Source organism: Cryptomeria japonica, chromosome 5, assembly GCF_030272615.1.
Source record: "Cryptomeria japonica chromosome 5, Sugi_1.0, whole genome shotgun sequence".
Taxonomy (NCBI): Eukaryota; Viridiplantae; Streptophyta; class Pinopsida; order Cupressales; family Cupressaceae; genus Cryptomeria; species Cryptomeria japonica.
The window spans coordinates 802,339,521-802,364,925 of NC_081409.1; the positions used below are offsets into that span (position 1 = coordinate 802,339,521).

The following is a 25,405-nucleotide window of genomic DNA, read 5'->3' on the forward strand; positions in this document are numbered from 1 at the left end:
TAATCATACTTTTAGCCCTTTCCTTATTTGGATTAAGGCTAGATCTATTAGATTCACTCTTATTTCCACATTTTTTGGTTAATTTGAGATTGTTTGTGGTTTTATTATCTTAATTAAAACCCTAATTCCAAATTATACCATTACAAAACCTAACTCTAATATAATACTAACCCTAACTGTTAACCATTCAAAATTATACCATTACCAGTCTAATGTTAACCATAATTGTAACTAATCCCTGACCTTAATTCTATTTGAATGCTAACCATAATCTTAATGGTATAATATTTTATTAATACTATATTATATTAATAACTTATAATAATTTTTTATTTTTATTTTTATTTTTATTTTTTACTTGGTAATGGGCCGAAGTTGAATCTCTTTTGATTAGAGCTATGAACTAGTGATACCACAACCTTATATCTCCTTGTGTCATCCTCCCTTCCATGCCCAAGCATCATCTTATCTCTCCATTGCCTATGTGTGGGACACATGGGACTCCAGAAAACTCGAAACCAATATTTTCCAATGTAGGAGGTTCATAGCTAACCATTGCATTGTCCGGTCATCCCCAATAACTTATTAAAAATTATCATATCATAATTTTTTTTTTTAGTAATGTTATAATATTATTCAATATTTATTATTAGTATAATGTTATTAATAATATTAACCTAACATCAACCCTAACCATAACTCTAAGGTTACATTTATGGTTACCCTAACCTAACCCTAACAATAATAAAACCTAATCCTACAATTTTTGAGGTTAAGGTTAACATTAGTAGCAAGATTAGGGTTAACAATAGTAGTAGGGTTGTGATTACAAGTGGACATAGTGTTAGTGTTACTATTAGTGTTTTGGTTAACCCTAGCCCTATCTCTCTTTCTAATTTGAATGCTAATCTAAAATTGAATCTAGCCCTATTTTAAACTAGACTGAATTGTATCTCTAGAACTAATTCTAACCCTAATTGTAACCTTAACCCTAATAAAATATTTCATCTAACTCTACATGAATTCTAATGCTAATCTTGTTTAAACATTAATCTAAGGTTATTCCTAACTCTAATTAATCTTTAATCCTTACACTATTTAAATCATAATCATAACTTAACCCTAACCCTAATTTTAATGACAACTCTAATTTTAATAAGAATACTTAAATGATTTATATTTATCCCAATTTCCCTCGATTTAAATTATTAACATGTAAATATAATTTGTAGATTCCGTTCCACTGGTGCGTTATCACGCCTGTCATTTTGGACTCACCTTAAAAAAAAGAAAACGCATTGGAAATATAATTTTCTGCGAATAAATAAGGGTTTGTATAGAAAGCCAAGTGAAAAGAAATCCACGTGCGTTCTTTGACATTTCCTCTAAATTGTGGCACTTTTATCTTCTACACATTAATGCAGTTAGGAATACCACCTTTTCGTATCTGACAGTATACAAAATTTCAAAATTTTCAATAGAAAAATTATAGTACAAGTTTGACTTAGTTTTGTGCCATGATATGATAGTACAAGTTTGACTTAATTTTTATTTCTTAAAATAGTACAAGTTTTTTCTTTATATTAATTATATGAATGTGACTTTCAATATTATCTTTTAGTATCAATTGAAAACTGATTTTAATTTTGTTATTTGATAAAATAAATGAATCTATACTGATATCTCTTAGAATTCTAATCTTTATACTCCACAAGACTTCACTGTCTAAAATCATTCACAATTAATCAATTTTATCAACAAATTAAAAAAATCTTTCACAATAAACTTTAATTATTTTTTAAAATCAACATTATCTATAACTTTGACTTAGCCAAACTAAAATAACCAGACAGTATAAGGAGTACATTCATTCTGAAGTGCAGGTACACCGTCCTCCACAAGTTAAATGAGGATGACAAGACTGGTTTTCTTCCAGGAAACAATCCTTACCTTTTGCCAGCTAACTTCCTGTTTTCTCATAGTGCTGCCATGGCTATTGTGTTGCTCACACTTTGCCTGCGCCGACATTTTCACCTATGGGCTTTTCAACGAATCCAACATAATGCTACAGAAGGATGCTTCCATACACTCGCAGCGGGTGGTCATCCTAACTAATCAAACCCCTAATTCAATAGGTCGTGTTCTTTACCCCAACCCCATCAAAATAAAAGCCAGCAATAATTCAATTTTACCCTTCAGCACTACCTTTGTTATGTACATAGGGGTTCCATCTAAAGGCAAGGGCGGGAATGGGATGGTTTTTATCATGGCTTCCAGTAACTCCTTTGTGGGCGCCCAAGATTCCCAGTACCTCGGAATAGCCTCCCCTAAAGCAAATGGTCTGCAATCCAACCATTTCTTGGCAGTCGAATTTGATACGGCATATGACCCTGATGTTGGCGATATAGATGACAACCATGTTGGAGTTAACCTCAACGGTGTTAAGTCCTTTGAATCTCAGCCGGCAGCCTATTGGTTGGACGATGATCATTTTAACAATTTCAGTCTGAAAAGTGGAGAAAACAAGCAAGTCTGGATTGATTACGATCACGAAGAAGACCGGCTTAATGTGAGTGTTGCAATGTACGGGATGGAGAAGCCTATGCGGTCTTTGATATCTGTTACGAAATTTAATCTTTCTGCAGTTTTGAAGGAAAACGTGTATGTGGGGTTTTCTGCATCGACTGGGTCTCAAGCAGTTGAAGATCATCATATTCTCGGCTGGAGCTTCAGTACAGAAGGTAATGTAAATATTGTATTGAAATAGTTTTTGAATAGGAGACTGGGTATACCCTTAAAACCTAAAATTTCAGATTTTAAAACTAGCTTTATGTTTTTCTTATAAGATTTATTATAAGGTTTGATTAGAAAAGCGCAGGGACATTTTAATTTAGAATAATAATAATAAATCCTTTTGTTTCATATTCAAGATGTATGGTTGTTTTATCTTCTGTGCTGGTATATTCATCTGGGCCTACACTTCTACCAGGTAAAGCCCCGACCGTAAATCTGTCGTATCTCCCTTCATTGATCAGAAAAAAGCAGACAACTAGATCCGTAGGCTTCATGGTTGGTGTAACTGCAGCATCTCTGGTTGTGTTATTTGTTGCCGTTTTCTTTGCATTAGTTAAAGTGAAAGAAATAAAAGCGAGGGATTTGATTGAAGAATGGGAGCTAGAGTTTTGGCCTCACAGAATTCCATACGAAGAGCTAAAAGCTGCCACACAAAACTTCAGTGATGACCACCTGGTGGGCCTCGGGGGTTTTGGACGGGTTTACAAGGGCGTTCTCTCCAGAAGCGGAGTTGAAGTTGCAGTGAAATGCATCACAAGGGACTCCACTGCAGGAATGAAGGAATTTATTTCAGAAATTTCCAGTGTGGGTCGTCTCCAGCACAGAAACCTTGTTCAATTGCGGGGCTGGTGCAGGAAAAGCAAACAGTTGTTTATTGTTTATGACTACATGCCAAACGGAAGCCTGGAAAAATTGATATTCCTTAACCCAGAGGCAAAAACAGAAGTACTGTGTTGGGAACGAAGATATGCAATTCTGAAGGGCATCGCTACAGGGTTGTTATATCTTCACGAGCAATGGGAACGGAGGGTGGTTCATAGAGACGTGAAATCCAGTAATGTGTTGCTCGATTCAGAGCTTAATGCAAAACTTGGAGACTTTGGGCTTGCTCGTTTATACGACCATACTCAAAATCCCCAGACAACTCGAGTCGTGGGGACTGTTGGTTATATCGCTCCCGAAGTCACATACACAGGGAAAGTTACTCCAAGCTCCGATGTATTCAGTTTTGGCGTTGTTTTACTGGAAGTTGCATGTGGCAGGAGGCCCATAGATATAGCCAAGGGTAGTGAACAGATTATTATGTTGGATTGGGTAAAGGATCTATATCGAAATGGAAAAATCTTGCATGCAGCTGACCCAAATCTTCATGGCTTGTATGATGTAGAAGAAATGGAAAGAGTACTGAAATTGGGATTGTTTTGTTCTCATCCTAAACCAGAGAAAAGACTTAGCATTAGAACAGTACTGCAAATACTGGAGGGCGAAACTCCATTTCCCACTCATCAAGCTCTTTCGATTTCTTACGATGTGAGTTACTTAGATTATGCCACTGGTGTGGTTCATGCAACCACTTCAACAAGTCATCCAACCACTTCAACAAGCCATGGTTTTGGTACTGATTCTGATCCTGATGTAGGTAGATTAGTTTAGAAGAAGCCTTGGGCTCATGCTTTTATGTTTAATTTCAACGGACTTCTACTTATATGGTTGTGCTTTTGTTAGCAGAATTTCTCTGTTGTCTGGCTCCACTACTGAGCAGTCGGTGAATCTCTGTACTTATTCTCTTTTAAAGATGTAGATTAATGTACTTATTCTATCTGCTAAAGATGGAGGAGTTGTAGTTGAATTTGTTAAGATAATTGTTGAAGATGATATTTGATAAAAATTTCGTCCACCACTTAGCTTTAACACAAAATGGCTTTGTCAGATAAGTTTTTCTTGCCTAAAGGTTGATTAAGAATTCTTTAATCCTTACAATTACGCAATACTTTTGTAATGACTATTGCTTAATTAACTATTAATAATCCTTAATTGAAAAAAAACATTAGAAATTGCTATTTTTTAATTTGATAAATTAGTGATACAAAATTTATAACAAGAGATATTTTTTAAATAAATTCATTACCTCTTTCAACAGCGAGCAGAAAGGAGGGTCGTGGGCATAATGATAAGCTACTTAGCTGATTCACTCTCCTTTACATCGAACCTTTACAAATCCGACTAAATATTTCACTTATAGTTTGGAGTATTAGATATGAAGACCTTTAGAACTGAAACCACTATGTTTATTATTATTTTTTTTCATATTTTTTATTGAAATATACGAGTTTAAAAACTCCAAAAACAAAGAGCAATCTTTTCCACAAGTTTCTCCTTTTTAAAGATTAGGACTTTAATAATTTATTTAGAATTTTAGACACTAAATAGATTATTTAAATTGTATAGCTTAAAATATAGGTATTTGAGACTTCAGTAAATAAGTTTTTCTTCAAATTTAGGCATTGGAAAGCCTCAGACTTGAAATGATTAGTTTTCGCCTCAAATGCATATCGGAAGCTTCAGAAATTAAATAGATCAGTTTTGCTATCAAATTAATGCATTCCAGATGTTCACTAACACGAAATATACTTTTTGCCTGGCATACTAGATAGAATAAGTTATGCTGATTATATAGCTAAGAAATGTCATTTTCTCTTTTTTTTTGGGGTTTAAAGGCTTCATAAACTTCGTAAAGATTTCATTCGAATATATTCATTTGAAAGATTAGAAACGAAATCACATAGAGCTGCTATTCATTGTATGCTGAGAAATATTACTGAAAACAGAGTCCCCTGCTCAGGCTGCAATAATACATAAGCTTATGTCCCTTCTCTCTGTTCTCTCTGTTTTTCCAAATTTATACCAAAACTGCCCCTGTTTTTTGTTTACTGCTATTGCTACAGCTACCTAGTTTTTATAGATTTTTCTTTGTCATACAAACCTTTTAAAAATTGTCTTTCTGTGTATTCCAATCCTCAAGGACAGCAACAAAATAAAAAACCTTAAATATTGTATCTACAATGCAGATTTTAAAAGAAGTTTGAATTTTCGAACTGTCCTATTGAGTGAATGAGAAGGTATAGACACGGTCTGGTTGAATAAATAAAATGGATAGTAGAGAATGTAATCAGTCTACAGAGAAGTAGGTGGGTGGTTGGGATTAATTTTAACACTCCCTTCTTTGATGCATAAAGCTTTATTTTTCCACTGCCTTTGTAAAGATGTCTGCAAATTGATCTTCAACATGTGAATATAAAGAAAAGAGAGAAGACAGACCTCCATTGTTTTCACCTTCATTTTGCTCATAAATGTCTCTTAAGCTTCTTATTTTTTTGCCTCCTTAAGCTTGCTAATGTGGGGTTCGACATGTCACTTGAACTTGCTGAATGTGGACTTGATGGTCTAGCACCGAGAGTACCAATTGAAGATGGTGTTTGCTGCAAATTTGATGGAGTATTTGCTTGAATATGTGGGGTTGTCCTTATGCTTGATGATAGTGTCTTTTGACCACTTTGTTTACCTTGAATGGGTGTGGAAGGAGTCACTTTGCTATCTAGAATCATATTGTTTTAGTAGTGTTCTAAATTGTACCTGGTGCATTTATGACATGTTTGCATGATGCCTAAGGCATTTATGACGACCCTGTAATTGAAATTGTAACATTTTGTCATCGTAAAGCCTTCATTACAAGGATCATTGCCTAGCCTTGCCAACCCTTTGGGGCATATTCCCAATGTACAACAGCGCGACGTGGGGACGTCTGCACGCCACACTAAAGTCCCGGAAAATGGTAAGAATTCAAAAGTGTCAGTGACTCATATGCGCGCCGACGCATGTCCCTTGGCCCGCGTCGTGCCGTAATGGCTCCCCGCACTTGCTTCGAATTAAAAACCCTCTTCAACTCATTTGAAAGGGTTCCCACTTTGGGGTTCTTGGCTATCTTAATGTTTGTGCTCTCTCAAGCTATCTCAAGCAACATCAACATCAAAGGCAAGCTATCAATACCAGCATCAAGTTTCCTGACCTCGTGGCAGCTTCTTACCAATTCATCTACCAAGTGAGCTTCATCACACTCATAGTGCCAAATATCAAGAAGGGTTTAATTTCCTAACTTACTCTCTCTTTATTTCACTTTCATGCAATGAGTCCTTTGCATTAATTAGTGTATTTACCAATATTCCAATATTCATTTGCATGCAATAGGAATTAAATTTCTTATTGCATCTATTTATCAATTTACCAATTTATTCCAAGTTATCTATTTTTCCAATCTGTACCAATCTGGCTGTCTGTGGTGGTGGAAACACCTAAACAGGGGTCTGATTGAGGTAGGCCCCAATACAACCCCAACATTTTTCCCCTTTCCAATGTGCATAGGTATAGGTTTAGTCCAGTGCTTTGATTTATAGATTTAGTGTTTGCAAGACTCATAGATGACAGTGCCGCATGCTAGCGTCCCAAATCTAAGCGTCTCTCAGGTTCTTCATTTGCTCTGTCCTTTTTTTTTAAGTAGTATACAACTCATCTTATTCGTATCTTGTGCATTCTGTATTCATTTGTTTGTAATTAGTTAGTTTGTTAAATAGTTGATAGTTTAGTTATTTTTGTTGTTGTTTTGTGTTTTGTTTGTAAGAACCAGATACCTTTGCCTAACTCTGTGTTCTATTCACCTAGGACATTAGTGCATCGCGCTGCAGTCCGTGTTCCGCACTGCAGTTTGGGGTCCACACTGTAGTCTGGGGTCCACATTATTGTCTCAGTTACAGAACCTTGCAGAGCTTGTCAGAGGGTCGTCTCGGTTCTCTAACAAACCCAGAGCATTCTTTTTATCCCATGGCTCAGCGTTGCGCCTGTTCGAAGAGGTAATTGGACGGATAATTTGCCCTTGTGGATTCATCATCCTTGAGGTGGCAAATTCCATCCATTACAATTTCTTTCTACATTTACTTAAATAATGTCCAAACTTGTTGCAATAATGACATTGGATTGAAGATTTATCTTACCTTTGGCTTTGGGGTTGATTTTGAGTTGATGTTTGATGGCTACCTCTTCCACTTGAGCTTGATGGGCCGCTTCTTCCACTTCTATATGAATTTCATCCTCTGCCTTTGTAATTTGATCTTCCTTTGCCTCTACCATGGCTGATTGAAACTTGTGTCTTGAATGCATGCTCCAAATTGAAATTTGTCAAAGTGGTCAAATGATGCCACCATCAAGCATAAACTAGCTTTATGTTTTTCTTATGCCTATGCGGCCTTTGATATCTGTTACGAAATTTAATCTTTCTGCAGTTTTGAAGGAAAACGTGTATGTGGGGTTTTCTGCATCGACTGGGTCTCAAGCAATTGAAGATCATCATATTCTCGGCTGGAGCTTCAGTACAGAAGGTAATGTAAATATTGTATTGAAATAGTTTTTGAATAGGAGATTGGGTATACCCTTAAAACCTAAAATTTCAGATTTTAAAACTAGCTTTATGTTTTTCTTATAAGATTTATTATAAGGTTTGATTAGAAAAGCGCAGGGACATTTTAATTTAGAATAATAATAATAAATCCTTTTGTTTTATATTCAAGTTGTATGGTTGTTTTATCTTCTGTGCTGGTATATTCATCTGGGCCTACACTTCTATCAGGTAAAGCCCCGACCGTAAATCTGTCGTATCTCCCTTCATTGATCAGAAAAAAGCAGACAACTAGATCCGTAGGCTTCATGGTTGGTGTAACTGCAGCATCTCTGGTTGTGTTATTTGTTGCCGTTTTCTTTGCATTAGTTAAAGTGAAAGAAATAAAAGAGAGGGATTTGATTGAAGAATGGGAGCTAGAGTTTTGGCCTCACAGAATTCCATACGAAGAGCTAAAAGCTGCCACACAAAACTTCAGTGATGACTAGCTGGTGGGCCTCGGGGGTTTTGGACGGGTTTACAAGGGCGTTCTCTCCAGAAGCGGAGTTGAAGTTGCAGTGAAATGCATCACAAGGGACTCCACTGCAGGAATGAAGGAATTTATTTCAGAAATTTCCAGTGTGGGTCGTCTCCAGCACAGAAACCTTGTTCAATTGCGAGGCCGGTGTAGGAAGAGCAAACAGTTGTTTACTGTTTATGACTACATGGCAAACGGAAGCCTGGAAAAATTGATATTCCTTAACCCAGAGGCAAAAACGGAAGTACTGTCTTGGGATCGATGATACGCAATTCTGAAGGGCATCGCTGGAGGGTTGTTATATCTTCACGAGCAATGGGAACGCAGATTGGTGCACAGAGACGTGAAATCCAGCAATGTGTTGCTGGATTCGGAGCTTAATGCAAAACTTGGAGATTTTGGGCTTGCTCGTTTGTACGACCATACTCAAAATTCACAGACAACTCGGGTCGTGGGGACTATTGGGTATATCGCTCCTGAAGTCACATACACAGGGAAAGTTACTCCAAGCTCGGACGTATTCAGTTTTGGCGTTGTTTTACTGGAAGTTGCATGTGGCAGGAGGCCTATAGATTTGACCAAGGGTAGTGAACAGACTATTATGTTGGATTGGGTAAAGGATCTATATCAAAATGGAAAAATCTTGCACGCAGCTGATCCAAATTTTGAGGGTTTCTATGATGTGGAAGAAATGGAAATAGTACTAAAATTGGGATTGTTTTGTTCTCATCCTTAACCAGAGAAAAGACTTGGCATTAGGACAGTACTGCAAATACTTGAAGGAGAAGCTTCATTTGCCACTGATCAGGCTCTTTCGATTCCTTACGATGTGAGTTACTTAGATTATGCCACTGGTGTTGTTCATGCAACCACTTCAAGAAGTCATCCAACCACTTCAACAAGACATGGTTTTGGGATTGATTATGATGTAGATGTAGATAGATTAGTTTAGAAGTCGTCTTGGGCTCATGCTTTATGTTTAATTTCAGCGGACTTCTGCTTATATGTTTGTGCTGTGGTGAGCAGTAATTCTCTGTTGTCTGGCTTCAATGCCGTGCAGTCGTTGAATCTCTTTACCTATTCTCTTTTGAAGATGTAGATTAATATCGTTATTGTCTGTTAAAGATTAAAGAGTCGTAGTTAAAATTGTTAAGATAATTGGTGAAGATGATATTTGTTAAAATGTCGTTCACCCAGATTTAAACATGGAGAGGCACATTCAAATTAGGTTTAACACTGGATGTATTTGTCAGATAAGATTTTCTTGCAGATGGCAAGTCACTACATGTATAAAGGTTATAAGAGTTTTTTAAACCTTAAAATTAGACAATACTTCTGTAATGAATATTTCTCGATTAATTATTAATAATCTTATTTGAAAAACTAAATTAGAAATTAGTATTTTTTAATTCATAAATTAGTTTTACAGAATTTATAACTAAAGATATTTTTTAAATAAATTCTTTATCCATTTCAACAGCAAACAGCAAGGAGGGTCGTGGGCATAATTATAAGCCATTTAGCTGATTCACTCTCCTTGACATCGAATCTTTACAAATCTGAATAAATATTTCACTCATAGTTTGGAGTATAAGATCAAACGGCCTTTAGAACTGAAACCACTAAGTTTATAGTGGTTTTGTTCATATTTTTTATTTAAATATACAAGTTTAAAAACTCCAAAAACAAATTAGGATAGGTTTTATTGGAATTATGTGTTTCAAAGCTTCAAAAATGAAGAGCAATATTTTCTACAAGTTTCTGCATTCGAAAGACTAGGATAAGGTAGGTTGTGTTTCAAATACATTATTGAGAGTTGTAGACAGGAAACAGATTATTTAAATTGTATTTGAAGCCTTCGAAAGTTAAATAAGTAGGTTTTATATTTGAGAGATTAAAAAACACAGCAAATATGTTTTTTCTTCAAGTTTAGGCATTGGAAAGCCTCAGCCTTGAAATGAATAAAATTAAATAGATCAATTTTAACATCAAATCAATGCATTCCAGATCTTCACTAACACGAAATATACATTTTGCCTGGCATACTAGATGGAATAAGTTATTCTTTAGATTTATCTCTTTTATCTAATTTTTTGGTTTAAAGGCTTCATAACCTTCACAGATTAGTTATTTCATTCGAGTATATTCATTTAAAAGATTCAGAAATTAATAAATTAGGCTTGGCATCATATTTTTGTGTTAGAGAGCGTCAAAACATAAAGAATAGGCCTTGCCACAAATTTATGCAGTTTAAGGTTTTAGAAGCAAAGTAGAATAAGTTTTAATTATCCGTTTGAAACCTACTGGACCCAAAGAACTAACCTCGAATTCGAATTTATGTTGTTTTTATGGAATGTAATTTCTTCCACCACTGTTTACAGTGAGCCTTAGTTTCCACTCTTAAAACAGCAGTTAAGACAATTAAAAATCAGTCTGCATATTATTCTCTGCAGTCAAGTTGAAACTTCACTTCACTTCAATGTAATCGTTCCCCACATTCCTAAAGATTTGGTTGCAGTTAAATATATGTTTACTCGCAGCCTCCCCATCTATTCTCCTAGTAACCATCTAACATGTAATAGTTCTTATTTGATCTCAGTTGAGATGAATTGCATGAAATCGTCTATTAATAAGAGGTCATTGTAATCCATCGTGGGGTAATTTACAAGCAATAAAAATATGTGTTTTGTGCTGCAGCACATGATAATGTCTGATTCAAATTATTAATTTATGTGTTTATATTTTCTGTGTCTTTCTGTGTGTTTGAATTTGTTAATTTTTTTTTGTTGTGTTCAGCTCCATCCAACCCTTCAAAGTGGTATCAAAGCTAGGTTGAACTGAGAGACGAAGGAGATCATCGCCATTATCAGAAAGGATCGTATTTGATAGTCACTGTTAATGAAAAATGCAGAGGCCTGTCTAGGGTTGATATTATTGTTAAGAGAAGAGTACAGCCATTGAGAAAAAAGAGGAAATTAGCGCAAAGGCACATAATGGACCTGCTTATAATTTTGGTTATTGATTTGTGCATCACTCTGGTTTTCAAGGTAACAAATAGTCAATCTTGGATTGTAATCAGTGTGCAATAAGCACGAGCTGTGGATTTACGGTTGCAGCCCTACTCCAAATTAGAGAAAGAGCGGTAGGAATTCATTGGAGAAAGAATTCATGGTAGAAGGCCAATTTGCATGAGTTGAAGGAGAATCAAAGTAAAGAATCGATGGTAGAAAGCCAAACTCTATCCATCCCCACCAATGGGATCTCCACCTCAATAGGAGAGAAAAGGATGAGAAGTAGAGTAACGACAGCATAAGCCCAAGAGAGAAATTTGTAGCCAACAAAGCACAAGGCTGACTAACCAAGATGGAGGAAAACCCCAATGGGGACAGAGGAAGCCTCAAAGCTGCCACATAGGAACCAAGCCCTAGCACTACTACCACCGAAAGCACGTACTAGAGGGACACAGGCAGCCCCAAAGAAAAACCCCAATAAATATGCCTGTCCCCATGGATCAAAAGCCTCGAACAAACCTACATAACAAGGGAGCAGAGCATATACATCCACAAAATGGAAAGACACTGAACATCCAACCGACACCACAAAGAAAGCTTCCAGATCTGAAGAGGCTAAGAAAGCCACAAAAGAGAATGAACACATTTTTTTTCGAGGTGGACTGTTGCTATTAATGGTAAGGAATGCAATTTTTTCTTTACCCTCCTTGAAAAGGGATATTTCCATTTTGGCTTGTACAAAGCTACCTTGGCTTCTAGCTCTGGGTTTTCTGCCTCTAAGATGGGGGGAGACTTAATCCTAACATAGTCGGATTCCTATGATAAGTATAAAGCTAATGTTGCCATCTGGGAGAAAGTTGTTAAGGGTGATTTAGAAAATTATGTGGAGGGTATGAAGGGATTTCGCCTTGCAATTTCTAATGAACAAGTGGGGAAGGTGAAAATTATTGTGTTAACAAAGACTATGGTTGTGGTGATGGGGTTGCCCATAGAGGGTAAGACCTTCCAAAAGAAGTCAAAAGGGTATTATAAGAAATATTTTAAAAGGTTTTTGGGCCCAAGTGAAAAGGTGGCCTGTCACCAAAGTTATTTCAAAGTGAACAACTTTCCTAGTGTTTGAAAGAACACAACCATGCTCTTGATAAAATTCTTCACTCTCGAGTCTCGACAGACGCTTCAAAAGGTTTCACTCAGGTTTCACTCTCAATTGTTCCTGATGCTCAATCACCTTTGGCATGGGGTAAGGATAAATTTTCCCTTTTGGATTTTTACTTCTATCTCTCAATTTGTTGAGCTTGATAATTCTAAGGGCTTCCTTCCCCTACATCAGAGGCTTATTTTGCATCTCTATAAGTTCCATCAGAGTTTAACCCCTTCCACTGGCCCTAATGTTAAACCTCCTGAATCGAGTTTGGGTTTGGGCATATGTGTTGAGTTTTTAGTCAATCAATCTACTATTGTTGCTTCTAATAAACCTCAGAAGGTTCCTACTAGGGTTAATCCCTCGGGAAATGCTAAATATAGGACCTCACCTAAATTCTCCCCATATAGTGTTTTTTTCAAGGCGGAATTTCTCCTCTTTGTGGCTAAGGACATGGTTAACAAACTATTTGAGTGGTTCAATAAACATGAACCGGTTTTCTATTGGCTGCTAGTTAGATTTGAGGTGGAAAAGAAGACGATTAACAAGCTTGAAGCTATTCTTGAAGTGGAGGCCAAAGCCTCTAGTTGGGTGGATGATGAGCAGGAGTAGAGGGCGTATATGGAGGTGGAGAAATTGGCTGGAATGATCGGGAAATGGGAAGCAGTGGACAATTAAGTTAAATAAATTACAAAGAAAATTGGTCAAACAAACAATGTATATGACTTTGTCGAGATGGTGGAGGTTCTCTAGGCTAATTAGGAAGAAATGAGGAAAACTATGGAGAATATGTTTGACCAACATAGAGAAATCACAAAGAAGAACTTTGTTGTTTTCGGTGACATTCAGGATGAGATAGCTAGTAGGCAGGCTAAGAAAAGAAGATATCTTGAGTCCCCATCTACTACAAGGCTAGAAGCATCTATTTCTAAGGTGAAAGCTTCCTTGGAATCTTGGCTATTTCCTTCAAAAGAGATTCCTCTAAAAAAATTTGTGCTACATAAGGGTAAAGATATCTGTGCGGATAGGAAGTTGGAGTTCTCTCCCACCTAGTAAGCCATTGGTTCATGCTTTCGATGGTAGAGTGTTTTATTTGTTGCTTTGTTGTGTCTGGTTGCACTTGGTTTTCGTTTTAGTTTCTAAATTTATTAGTATATTGATTTCTGCTAGGTTTGGTTAGCATCAGGATTTTTTTTAATGAGTTCTCTCTCCTTGTGAATCCTAGGTTTTGTCACCTTTGCTATGGATATGTAAGATTCAGGCTTCTCCTGGTTTTATTCATGTTAGATTAGGACTATTAAGTACTTAAAAAAAATTCTTAATGGCCACTTGCCATCTGTGAAATCTAAAACACAGACAATGAAAACAAAAGGCAACAAAAAATTAAAAATAACTTTTATCTCAAGCACAAAGAAAAATTTTATTAACTCAAACTTTGAAATGGACTACATTTTTGCAAACTATCAAACATTACAATTGGACTACATTTTTGCAAACTATCAAACATTACAATTTGAAAATATTTTATAGAAGTTGAAGCCTCTTTGAAATGGACTACATTTTTGCAAACTATCAAACATTACAATTTGACAATATTTTATAGAAGTAGGAGCCTCTTAAAATTATGCTATACATGCATTATTCTCGTAGGATGAGAATGTGTAGAGTAGCTTGACAAAGAACTTTTAATACTAATTGAATATGCAAAACAAAGTTTAGAAAGACATGCAAACTGGAGCTAAAACTGATTGTTAAAATGGTGCATGGAAGTGAAAGCACATATTGTGGAGACAAATGCATTAACATCATGGGGTACACAGAAAATGACACATACATTAGCATAAGTTATTTACATACTCTTTGACTTTAAGATTTGCAATTTGATCTCAAAGTTTCAAAAATTAGATCTTTGCAACATGATGTGATCTTCTTAATATAAGATAACTCAATATAACAAAGTCCAAACCTTTACAACTCACTATACAACATTTCCATTCCTTTCTTTAAAGAAGATACATAATCTTTAGCATGACACCATTCAATATGTCAATGACAACACAAAAAATAATTAAAAAATAATAATAATTAAAAAAAAAACCACCTTTATACACAATTTCACCTTTATTTTGTATCAGGGTATGATTTCACTATACCACCCAAGCATATTCATTTTTCTAGAAGGCGACTTCAAACCAGCTCTGCCAGAATTTTGATCTCCTCCTTTGAGGGTCAGCCTTACCTTTGAATGGTGGCTACTAATTTCCTTGCATGATGGCCCGACTGGTTCCTTTGGTTCATTTTTCTAGAAGGTGACTTCAAACCAACTCTACGAGAATTTTGATCTCCTCTATTGAGGGTCAGCCTCATCTTTGAATGGTGGCTACTAATTTCCTTACATGATGGCTCGGCTGGTTCCTTTGTTTCATTTTTCTAGAAGGCTAATTCAAACCAACTCTACGAGAATTTTGATCTCCTCCTTTGAGGGTCAGCCTCACCTTTGAATGGTGGCTACTAATTTCCTTGCATGATGGCTCAAACCAACTCTACAAGAATTTTGATCTCCTCCTTTGAGGATCAGCCTCACCTTTGAATGGTGGCTACTAATTTCCTTGCATGGTGGCTCGGCTGGTTCCTTTGGTTTGCAAATTTCTCGTAATGTAATTGCAGGTGACGATTCTTTTAAGTGCCCTTTGTCGCAAGCAACAATAGCTTGATCTCGTCACTCTTTTATTTTGGTGTCATAGTGATCTCATTTTTTTTCAAATGGAGGCTCTCTTCAGTATTTTCTGCGCACTCTTATCTGCGATCTCCTCTTTGAGCAATCTACTCATCTCGTGCTGCAAGCATTTACTTTTGCGGCTTCTTTATACCATACGATATCTGCCTCTCTACAATCTCAATTCTCCCTCTATCAACCTCCTCTGATACCAATTGTGAAATCTAAAACGCAGCCAATAAAAATAAAAATGCGACAACAAACATTAAAAACAGTTTTTGTTAAACATATTTTTTTTTCATCTCAAGCATAAAGAAAATCTTTATTAACTCAAACTCGGAAATGGACTACACTTTTGCAGACTGTCAAACATTAGGACAGTCAGGCAGTATTTTATAGAGGTTGTAGCCTCTGGTAGCAATTAAAAAAAACAAAGCATGTATTACATGCATTATAAAAAAAACAAAGCATGTATTATATGCATTATTCCCATAGGATGAGAACTTGCAGATTAAGTTGACAAATAACTTTTAACACTTCTGAACATTGAAAACAGAGATTAGAAAGGCATACAAACTGAAGCTATAACTGACTGTTAAAACTGATCATCATGTGGTACATGGAAGATGACATGTAGATTAGCATCAGTTATCTACACCACCTCCAAGAAAATCTTATCCATTAAAATCACCTCGCTTCCATTTTTCCATTTTTAAACCTTGATGAATGACTTTGTATCATATATCAATCACCATCATCAATTATCTTTAACAAATTTAACTACTAGCTCTTTAATATACATCTTTTAAGATTGAATAGTACAGAGATTCAACGACCGCCCAGCACTAAAACATATATGCAGAAATCTGTTGAAATTTAGCATAAAAGCATGAGCCCAAGTAGACTTTTAAAATCACCTTCCTACGTCATAATCAGAATCCTGTTCATAACCATGGCTTCCTGAAGTGTTTGCAGCAATGGAAATCAATTGATCGCCAGTTAATTCATAATCTGTAATATGAACAACACCACTGCCATAATCCATGTAACTCTCATCGTAAGAAATCTAAGGAGCCCGATGACCCGAAAATGGAGCTTCGCCTTCCAATATTTACAGTACTATTCTGATGCCAAGTCTTTTTCTCGGTTGAGGATGAGAACAAAACAATCCCAATTTTAGCACTCTTTCCATTTCTTCCACATCATACACACCATTAAGATTCGGGTCAGCTGCATGCGAGATTTTTCCATTTTGATATAGATCCTTCACCCAATTCAACAAAACAATCTGTTCACTATCCTTGGCAAAATCTACGGGCCTCCTGCCACATGCAACTTCTAGTAAAACAACGCCAAAACTGAATACAATAGAGCTTGGAGTAACTTTCCCTGTATTTGTCACTTCTGGAGCGATATACCCAACAGTCCCCACAACCCGAGTTGTCTGTGGATTTTGAGTATCGTCGTACAAACCGGCAAGCCCAAAATCTCCAAGTTTTGCATTAAGCTCTGAGTCAAGCAACACATTGCCGGATTTCACGTCTCTGTGTACCACTCTGCGTTCCCATTGCTCGTGAAGATATAACAACCCTGCAACAATACCCTCCAGAATAGCGTATCTTCGCTCCCATGGCAGCACTTCTTCTTTTGCCTCTGGGTCAGGGAATATCAATTTATCCAGGCTTCCGTTTGGCATGTAGTCATAAACAATAAACAACTGTTTTCTCTTCCTGCACCATCCCCGCAATCGAACAAGGTTTCTATGTTGAAGACGACCCACGCTGGAGATTTCAGAAATAAATTCCTTCATTCCTGTAGTAGAATCCTTTGTGATGCATTTCACTCCAATTTCAACTCCTCTTTTGGAGAGAAGACCCTTGTAAACCCGTCCAAAAACCCCCGCAGCCCACTAGCTGGTCATCACTGAAGTTGTGTGTGGCAACTTTTATCTCTTCGTATGGAATTCTGTGAGGCCAAAACTCGAGCTCCCATTCTTCAATCAAATCCCTATCTATTATATCTTTCACTTTAACTAATGCAAAGAAAACGGCAACAAAGAACACAACCAGAAATGTTGTAGTCACACCGCAGTCACACCGGCAACAAAGCCTCTGGATTTAGTTGTTTGCTCTTTTCTGATTAATGAAGGGAGGCCTGAGAGATTTACGGTCGGTGCTTTACCTGGTAAAAGTGTAGGCCCAGATGAATATACCAACACAGATCAACAAAAACAACGTTATAACTATAAGATGAAACTAAAAGACCATTGATTATTCTAAATTAAAAAGCCCTATGCTTTTCTGATCAAACCTTATAAGGAATCTTATAATAAAAACATAAAGCTAATTTTAAATTCTTAACTTTTAGGTTTTAGGGGTATCCCCAATCTCGTTTTCAAAATCTATTTCAATATAATATTAACATTACCTTCTGTACTGAAGCTCCAGCCTAGAATATGATGATCTTCAATTGCTTGAGACCCTGTCGATGCAGAAAACCCCACATACCCATCTTCCTTCAAAACTGAAGAGAGATTCAATTTCGTAACGGATATCAAAGGCTGGACAGGCTTCTCCATCCTGTACATCGCAACACTCACATTAAGCCGGTCTTCAACATGATCATAATCAATCCAGGCTTGCTTGTTCTCTCCACTTTTCAGACTGAAATTGTTAAAATGATCATCGTCAAACCAATAGGCTACCGGCTGAGATTCAAATGACTTAATGCCGTTCAGGTTAACTCCAACATGGTTGCCGTATATATCGCCAACATCATGGTCATATGCTGTATCAAATTCGACTGCCAAAAAATGGCTGGATTGGAAACCATTTGTTTTAGGGGAGGTGATTCCGAGTACCTCGGAATCTTGGGCACCCACAACGCAGTTATTAGGAGCCATGATAAAGGCCATGTGAAAAATCTATTACAGTTACTCATTATTATCTTCTTATCTTTGATAGATTATTTGAGCAACAAATATTGGAAAATAACACAACTGCAATGTCACAAACTGAGAAAAATGCGCAACACAATGAACACAATATTTTCGGACAATATTTCTCCTGCTGAGATTCCACCCCGCTACTATCACTGCGCCCTTGCTAACACTGCAAGACTACTTGCTAACACTTCAAGTTTCTCCACACAATTCATTGTTTTCCAAATGCCCCCTGACCACCTTATATAGTACTCTCGTTGGAAAACCAATGGTCAAGATTAATTCTCAATCAACGGCTGAGATTAAAAACAACTAAACAACCCTAACCAAATTGGTTGCTAGAAGTTTCTAAAAAGAGTCAAATAATTAATAAAAATTGTTTGGACTCTAACTACATTTGTTAGCAAATAATTATTTACTAATTATTTAGCAAATGGACAAACAACTGTCCAAGCTACAAACTAACAAACTAACACTCCCTCTTAGCGAGGAAGTTGTTCTGCATGACACCCAACTTCTCTCTGAAGAAGATGAATTTTTCCTTCCCCAATGCCTTTGTCGAAATGTTTGCTACCTGCTGATCTATAGGTATACATTGTAGCTGAACAACTCCACGTTGTACACAATCTCTAATGAAGTGATACCTGATGTCTATATGTTTCGACCTATCATGAAACACTGGATTCTCAGTCAACGTAATGCAACTCTAATTGTCACAGTGTATCATTGTAGTCTCCATCTTCTGACCAAATAAGGCTACTAGCAACTTCTGAAGCCATATAGCTTCACATGTCGCAATGCTAGCTGCTATGTATTCTGACTCTGCAGAACTCAGAGCCACATACTTCTACTTCCTAATGAACCAAGAGACAACTCCCAATCCTAGACTGAAACAACACCTTGAAGTGCTCCTCTTGTCTGCCCAATCTACGTCAGTATAGCCCATCAACCTGATTGCTTCACCTCGAGCATATCTAATCCCATACTCGATTGTACCATTGAAATAACGTAGCACATGCTTTGCTGTTATCCAATGCACTCCCTTTGGCTCAACCATGAACTGGCTAAGAGAGTTAACTGCAAAAGCTATATCTGGCTTGGTGTTGACCAAATAAATGAGAGAACCAATCAACTGCCTTAATAATGAGGGATCTACATCCTTCTCCCTGGATGTATCTACCTTCCTCCAATTCATGATCATAGGTGTAGACATGGCTCTGCAATCTTCCATCCTGAACCTTTTCAAGATTTCAATGCAATATTTCCCTTGTCCAAGGAAAGTCTCTCCATCTGTCTGCCATACCTCCATGCCTAGAAAGTAGTGCATAAGTCCCAAATCCTTCATCTTGAACTCTCTTGCAAGGTCCCTCTTGCACTCTTCTATGAGCCCTAGTGAACCTATTAGAAACAACTTATCCACATATAAAACAAGAATAAGAATCTCAGTCCCGACCACCAAGTAGTAGAGATTAGCATCCACCTCACTCAAGTAGTAGAGATTAGCATCCACCTCACTCTTCACAAAGCCCATTTTCTACAAGTAACTATCAATGCGTTCATACCACGCTCTGGGAGCCTGCTTGAGTCCATACAAAGCTCTCTTTAATCTACACACATGGGTCTCTTTGTTATGTGCTAGAAAGCCTTCTGGTTGTTCTATGTATATCTCCTCTTTCAACTCACCATTGAGGAACGTTGTCTTGACATCCATTTGATGGATCTGTCATCCCATTTGTGCTGAAATTGAGATTACAGCTTGTATAGAAGTATACCTCGCAACTGGAGCAAATGTCTCCTCATAGTCTATTCCCTCATTCTGAGAGAACCCTTTTGCCACAAACTTTGCCTTGTATTTATCAATGCTACCATCTGCATCATGCTTGATCTTATAGATCCAATGTGATCCAACCACTGCTCTATCTGTTGGTCTAGGAACTACCTCCCAAACATCATTCTGCATAATTGAAGTATACTCCTCAACCATAGCATCTTGCCACACTTGATGTTGTGCGGCCCCCTGATAGCTAGAAGGTTCACTATCTACCAACTGAATAACTAATGCAATATAGTCATCAAACTTGGCTAGTTGTTTCCGTTGTCTATTACTCCTCCTAGGAGTGCCCACTAACTCTTGAGTATTTCTTTGTTTGCTAAACCTCACAGTTGTTGCTACCAACTGTAGAAGATGAAATATCAATCTCCATGTCTTCTTGATGCATCTCTTCTTGCACCTGTTTCTCCATACTTTGAGAACTCTCACCTCCTGAGCCTATGCTTGTACTAGTAACTGTACTAGAGCTTTGCTGACCTTGATTCGGTTGAGTGATCCTTGGAGCTTGTTTTGGCTACTCACTCTGATCATCTGTTGGCAAATCTCTAGATCTTCTAAATTCCTTGTCCTCCATGAAGTTGACATCACGTCGAACAATAATCCACCTGGTCCCTGGAGTGAATATCCGATATGCCTTTGAGGTTTCACTGTACCCACAAAGTACCCTCTTTCTGCAGTTTGATCTAACTTGGTATGTGCATCCTTTGGAATGTGACAATATGCCAAACTCCCAAAGATCCTGAAGTGACTAACATTTGGCTTCTTCCCAGTGAATGCTTCCTCTGATTTCATCTTCCCTAGCACCTTATGTGGAACCCTATTCTTTATGTATACTGCTATACTACATGCCTCTGCCCACAAATAATGAGGCATATCTTGATCATGCAACATAGCCCTTGTTGCCTCTGATATAGACCGATTCTTCCTCTCAACAACTCCATTTTGTTGCAGATTGTAAGGAATGGTTCACTCTCTCTTGATTCCTTCTCTGGTACAGAATTCGTGGACCTCATTGCCTTTATACAGCAAAGGTTAGTGTTGAAGGGTAAAATTTAATTATTGCTGGCTTTTATTTTGATGGGATTTGGGTATAGAACACGACCCATTGAATGCCGGGTTTGATTGGTTAAGCTGACCACCTGCTGCGAGTGTATGGATGCATCCTTTAGTAGCATTATGTTTGATTCGTTGAAAACCCCGTAGGTAAAAATGTCGGCGCAGGCAAAGTGTAAGCTACAGAATAGCCATGGTAGCACTATGACAAAACAGGAGGTTAGCTGGCAAAAGGTAAGCATTGTTTCTCGGAAGAAAACTAGTCTTGTCATCCTCATATAATTTGTAAGGGACGGTATAGGCGCACTCCAGAATGAATGTTGTCATTATACCATCTGGACACGGACTCTAGAATGAACGTATTAATTCAAAATCAATTTTACTACAAATTAAAAATCTTTTCAAATTAATTTTATCTATAATTTTGACTTCATCAAATTTAAAACTGCCACATAAATGAAATGGAGGAATGGAGGAATAGATTGTAGAAATCTAATATTATATTACAGTTTCATTAAGTCAAAATTATAGATAAAGTTGATTTAAAAAGATTCTTAATTTGTGGGGAATGATGCCGCAAGGCAGTAGTATTACAGTTTCATTAAGTCAAAATTATAGATAAAGTTGATTTAAAAAGATTCTTAATTTGTGGAGAATGACCCTACAAGGCAGCAGTTAGTTGTGAGCCTTCTACATGGGAGGTTTGAAGTCTACTCAATTGATTGTTAGCTCCCCTAAATTAAAAAGTGACTTTAAAGATCTTTAATTTTTTGATAAAATTAATTACTTTTGAATGCTGGTTGAGTATTAAATTTTTATAAAAAATAAAAAAATTAAAACATTTAAATAATTGATCAATTCAAAATATAAATTCATTCTTTAAATTTTGCAAAAAATAAAAAAATTAAATATAATTGATTTTGATAGAACAAATTATATATTAAATATGATTAAATTTATGTTTTTGACTATATTCAAAGAGGTCGCCTATGTTATCAAATTATAAAATTAAGATTAGTCTTAAATTGTTACAAAAGATAATATTGTCAATTACATTCATATCATTAATGAAAAGAAGATAAATTTGTACTATCATATCAAATAACAAAATTAATTCAAACTTGTACTATCATACCAAATAATAAAGCTAATTCAAACGTATACTATTATATAAAAAACAAAATTAATTCAAACTTGTACTATTATATAAAAAACAAAAACTAATTCAAACTTATACTATCATATCAAATAACAAATCTGATTTTTTTTGAAAATTTGCAAACTATCATTTGAAAAGATAGTATCGTTAATCGCATTCATGTATTAATGTGTAGATGATGAAAGCTTCCAACAAGTGGATTTCGTTTGACTTGATTTTCTATGCAAATCCTTATTTATTCGGAATTCCAATGTGTCTTTTTTCTTATTTTAGGAAAGTCCAAAATGGTAAAATCTAAAAATTATATTTACATGAATAATTTAAATTGATGTAAATTAAACTATATTTAAAATTTTATGGATTATTTTTTAATTTGTTCAGTGGTCACATCGATGGTGAGAATGGTATCGTTGACTGTATTTTTATTCACTGTCTATTTTGCTGTGCGTTTTAGCTGTAGGCAATTTCCTCGACTATGTCCATCATCTAGACGGATGATGAATGGTTCTTATGTTCCTTGAGGGGGTTTGTGAGAACAATGACGTTGATCCATTGCAATCTGATCCCTCAAACCTTGTGTTGTCATTCCCAATTGTCTGGTAGTAAGGCCTAGATCCTCCACAACGGTAATTGATGCAAGAGGAAACACTACCTCTGCCTTACAACATAATAAATAATTTCACACAGGTAATACTATGCCAAATTAAACATCAACCAAACAAAAATTGCAACAAAGAATTAAACCCACATTCTCATTTAAATGCAACAATTAACTATTTCTCTGCAAAATTTATTTCAAACTTGACCCTCTCATTGGCCTCTCAATCTCTCTGCACATTCAATGCGCAATTCCACACATATACATTTCATTCTTCTTGGGCAGCTACCACACACTTCGCCTTGGCCCATTCTAGACTATCAAATGCCCTCTCCTTTTATGTGCCGATGCCTCTATCGAGTCCTCTTTTGCAATTAATTTACATCGATTCATATTCTCTTTGTCAATGCCTTTTCACGTTCTACTTTCTTCTCTATTCCTTGGATCGATGCCCACTCATTTCTCTCTCTCTTTGAAACAAATCTGTCAGCTGTAACGTGTCCAAATGGATTAATGTTTTCCCAAGTCTCTCTGGGAATTATCATTTTCAATCTGCACTATAAAAATCAATGCCCATTCAAAATACATTAACGTCTTTCCATTTCTTTCAAATGACAATTCACTCGTGTGCTCAATATTTAACATATGTGTCCACTAGAATGCCCCTTATGTTCACAGGTCGTGAGAATGCTGAGAAACGTTGAGGAATTTAACTTTATGCCTGCCACATATGTTTTGATGATTGTCGATACCCTGTTTCAATGTACTCATTTTTGGCAGCGGAGGAATTTAGCATTGCACACGCCAATGCATTTGTTTGAAAGTGTCTGTAACCTGTTCGCCATATCTATTTTACATATCCAGCGATCTTTGTAAACTATAGAGGCATTCTATCAGGCAATGCGCGTGCTTCCACACTTTGCATACTGTTAACAAATCCATTTTGTAAATCATTGTAATCCATGAGGCCACTTTTCTTTGAGGCATTTTGTCATACAGTTAATGTACCCTGTCTACGCCTATGAGGGTATCATCGCGGCTACAACATCCGAGGAGGTCCCTTGATGGATATCCAAGCCCTGTTGCAAACCTTCAATTGGCTATGCCTTGCTTCCAAGGATACAAAACTGGGCATTGCATCAGTGAATAGTATTAGCTTAAAAGTTTATAAACACAATTTTATATGAATCTAAATGGCTAGCTTTGAGGATTGATGGTCGATATCATCTTAGAACCATGCAAGATAAGTGTATGTATCTAATCTACCAGATATTTTTGTGAGTTTTTTTCTTGTTGCATTATTGACAACACACTACAATTTGTGTAGATTACATTAAAACATCATTGTGTATACCTAAATTGCTAATCGTGGTTTCTTGTAGGGCATGAGTATTCACATAGCAAAAGAAGAAAAGGAAAAGTAATGTTTACTTTAATTTTGTGCTCATGTAAAACTATTATAATAATTATATATATTATATAATATAAAGTAAAAAAAATATTATAAATATTTATCATTATATATTATATTTATAATATAAACTATTAAATAATGATATTAAATTATTATAATTAATAATTGTTGTAGAGAGGACATAATGAGATATATAGAGAGAGGTAGAGTGATTAAGACATCTTAATAGATATAGATAGGAAATCGATCGATATCTCTCTTTATATCCTTCTATATTTCTCTCTCTATCTATATCGCTCCCTCTCTAGAGCTAAGTTGAGTTCTCTCTCACTCTCCATCTTTCGTACTCTATATTCCTTTATTATCTCCATATCACTCTCACTCCTCCCTACGTCTTTCTATCTATATCTTTCTCTACCTATATCTATCTCCTTATCTATATAAATTTTTCCATATCCCTCTCTATCTCTCCATATCACCTACTCTCTCTCTCTCTCTCTCTCTATATATATATATATATAGAGAGAGAGAGAGAGAGAGAGAGAGAGAGAGAGAGAGAGAGAGAGAGCCTTACATGCCTCTCTCTATCACTCTATCTCACCATCTCTATATATCTCTATCTCTCCCCCTCCCCTTCCTCTATATCTCTCCATCTCCCCTTCTCTATTTTCTCATCTCTCTTTATGTTTATTTCGCTTTGTCTATATCTCTATCTTTTTGTGTACCTCTTTCTCTCTTGCTCTATATTCATCTTTTTCTCCATTTTCCTCTCTCCCCCTTTATCTCTACACATGTCTCCCTCTCTATATACATCCATCTCTCTCCATGTCTCTTTTCCTTTCCTTGATCATAAACCTCTATGTCTATATCTCTTTGCATCCTTATCTCTATCTCTCTATCTCATTCTCTTCATCTTTCTCTAACCTTATATCTCTCCCTCTCTCATTTTCTCCCTCTCTCTCCCTATCTATATATGTATCTCTTCCATCTCCATATATCCCTCT

General features: G+C 36.3%; 5 protein-coding genes across 5 annotated transcripts; 3 read left to right on the forward strand and 2 right to left on the reverse strand.

Annotated features, from left to right (window-relative positions):
- Positions 1–1,871: 1,871 nt before the first annotated feature.
- On the forward strand, positions 1,872–4,471 carry LOC131075597 (L-type lectin-domain containing receptor kinase IV.3). The gene is made up of 2 exons (XM_058012450.2): positions 1,872–2,741; positions 2,990–4,471. The coding sequence occupies exons 1-2, from the start codon at positions 1,907–1,909 to the stop codon at positions 4,225–4,227; spliced, it is 2,073 nt and encodes a 690-aa protein (XP_057868433.2). The 5' UTR covers positions 1,872–1,906; the 3' UTR covers positions 4,228–4,471.
- A 522-nt stretch (positions 4,472–4,993) lies between these two features.
- LOC131075561 (L-type lectin-domain containing receptor kinase S.4-like) lies at positions 4,994–9,540 on the forward strand. The gene is made up of 2 exons (XM_059221756.1): positions 4,994–8,003; positions 8,252–9,540. The coding sequence occupies exons 1-2, from the start codon at positions 7,859–7,861 to the stop codon at positions 8,506–8,508; spliced, it is 402 nt and encodes a 133-aa protein (XP_059077739.1). The 5' UTR covers positions 4,994–7,858; the 3' UTR covers positions 8,509–9,540.
- On the forward strand, positions 8,611–9,636 carry LOC131876193 (L-type lectin-domain containing receptor kinase IV.1-like). The gene is made up of 4 exons (XM_059221023.1): positions 8,611–8,769; positions 8,818–9,150; positions 9,278–9,366; positions 9,564–9,636. Exons 1-4 carry the CDS (start codon positions 8,611–8,613, stop codon positions 9,634–9,636), a joined length of 654 nt encoding a protein of 217 aa, XP_059077006.1.
- A 6,682-nt stretch (positions 9,637–16,318) lies between these two features.
- Positions 16,319–17,215, reverse strand: LOC131075562 (L-type lectin-domain containing receptor kinase IV.1-like). Its single transcript, XM_059221024.1, has 2 exons — positions 16,521–17,215; positions 16,319–16,436 (listed from the first exon to the last, which is right to left on the reverse strand). Exons 1-2 carry the CDS (start codon positions 17,213–17,215, stop codon positions 16,319–16,321), a joined length of 813 nt encoding a protein of 270 aa, XP_059077007.1.
- A 40-nt stretch (positions 17,216–17,255) lies between these two features.
- Positions 17,256–18,307, reverse strand: LOC131075563 (L-type lectin-domain containing receptor kinase IV.1-like). The gene is made up of 2 exons (XM_059221025.1): positions 17,833–18,307; positions 17,256–17,437 (listed from the first exon to the last, which is right to left on the reverse strand). The coding sequence occupies exons 1-2, from the start codon at positions 18,305–18,307 to the stop codon at positions 17,256–17,258; spliced, it is 657 nt and encodes a 218-aa protein (XP_059077008.1).
- Positions 18,308–25,405: the final 7,098 nt, after the last annotated feature.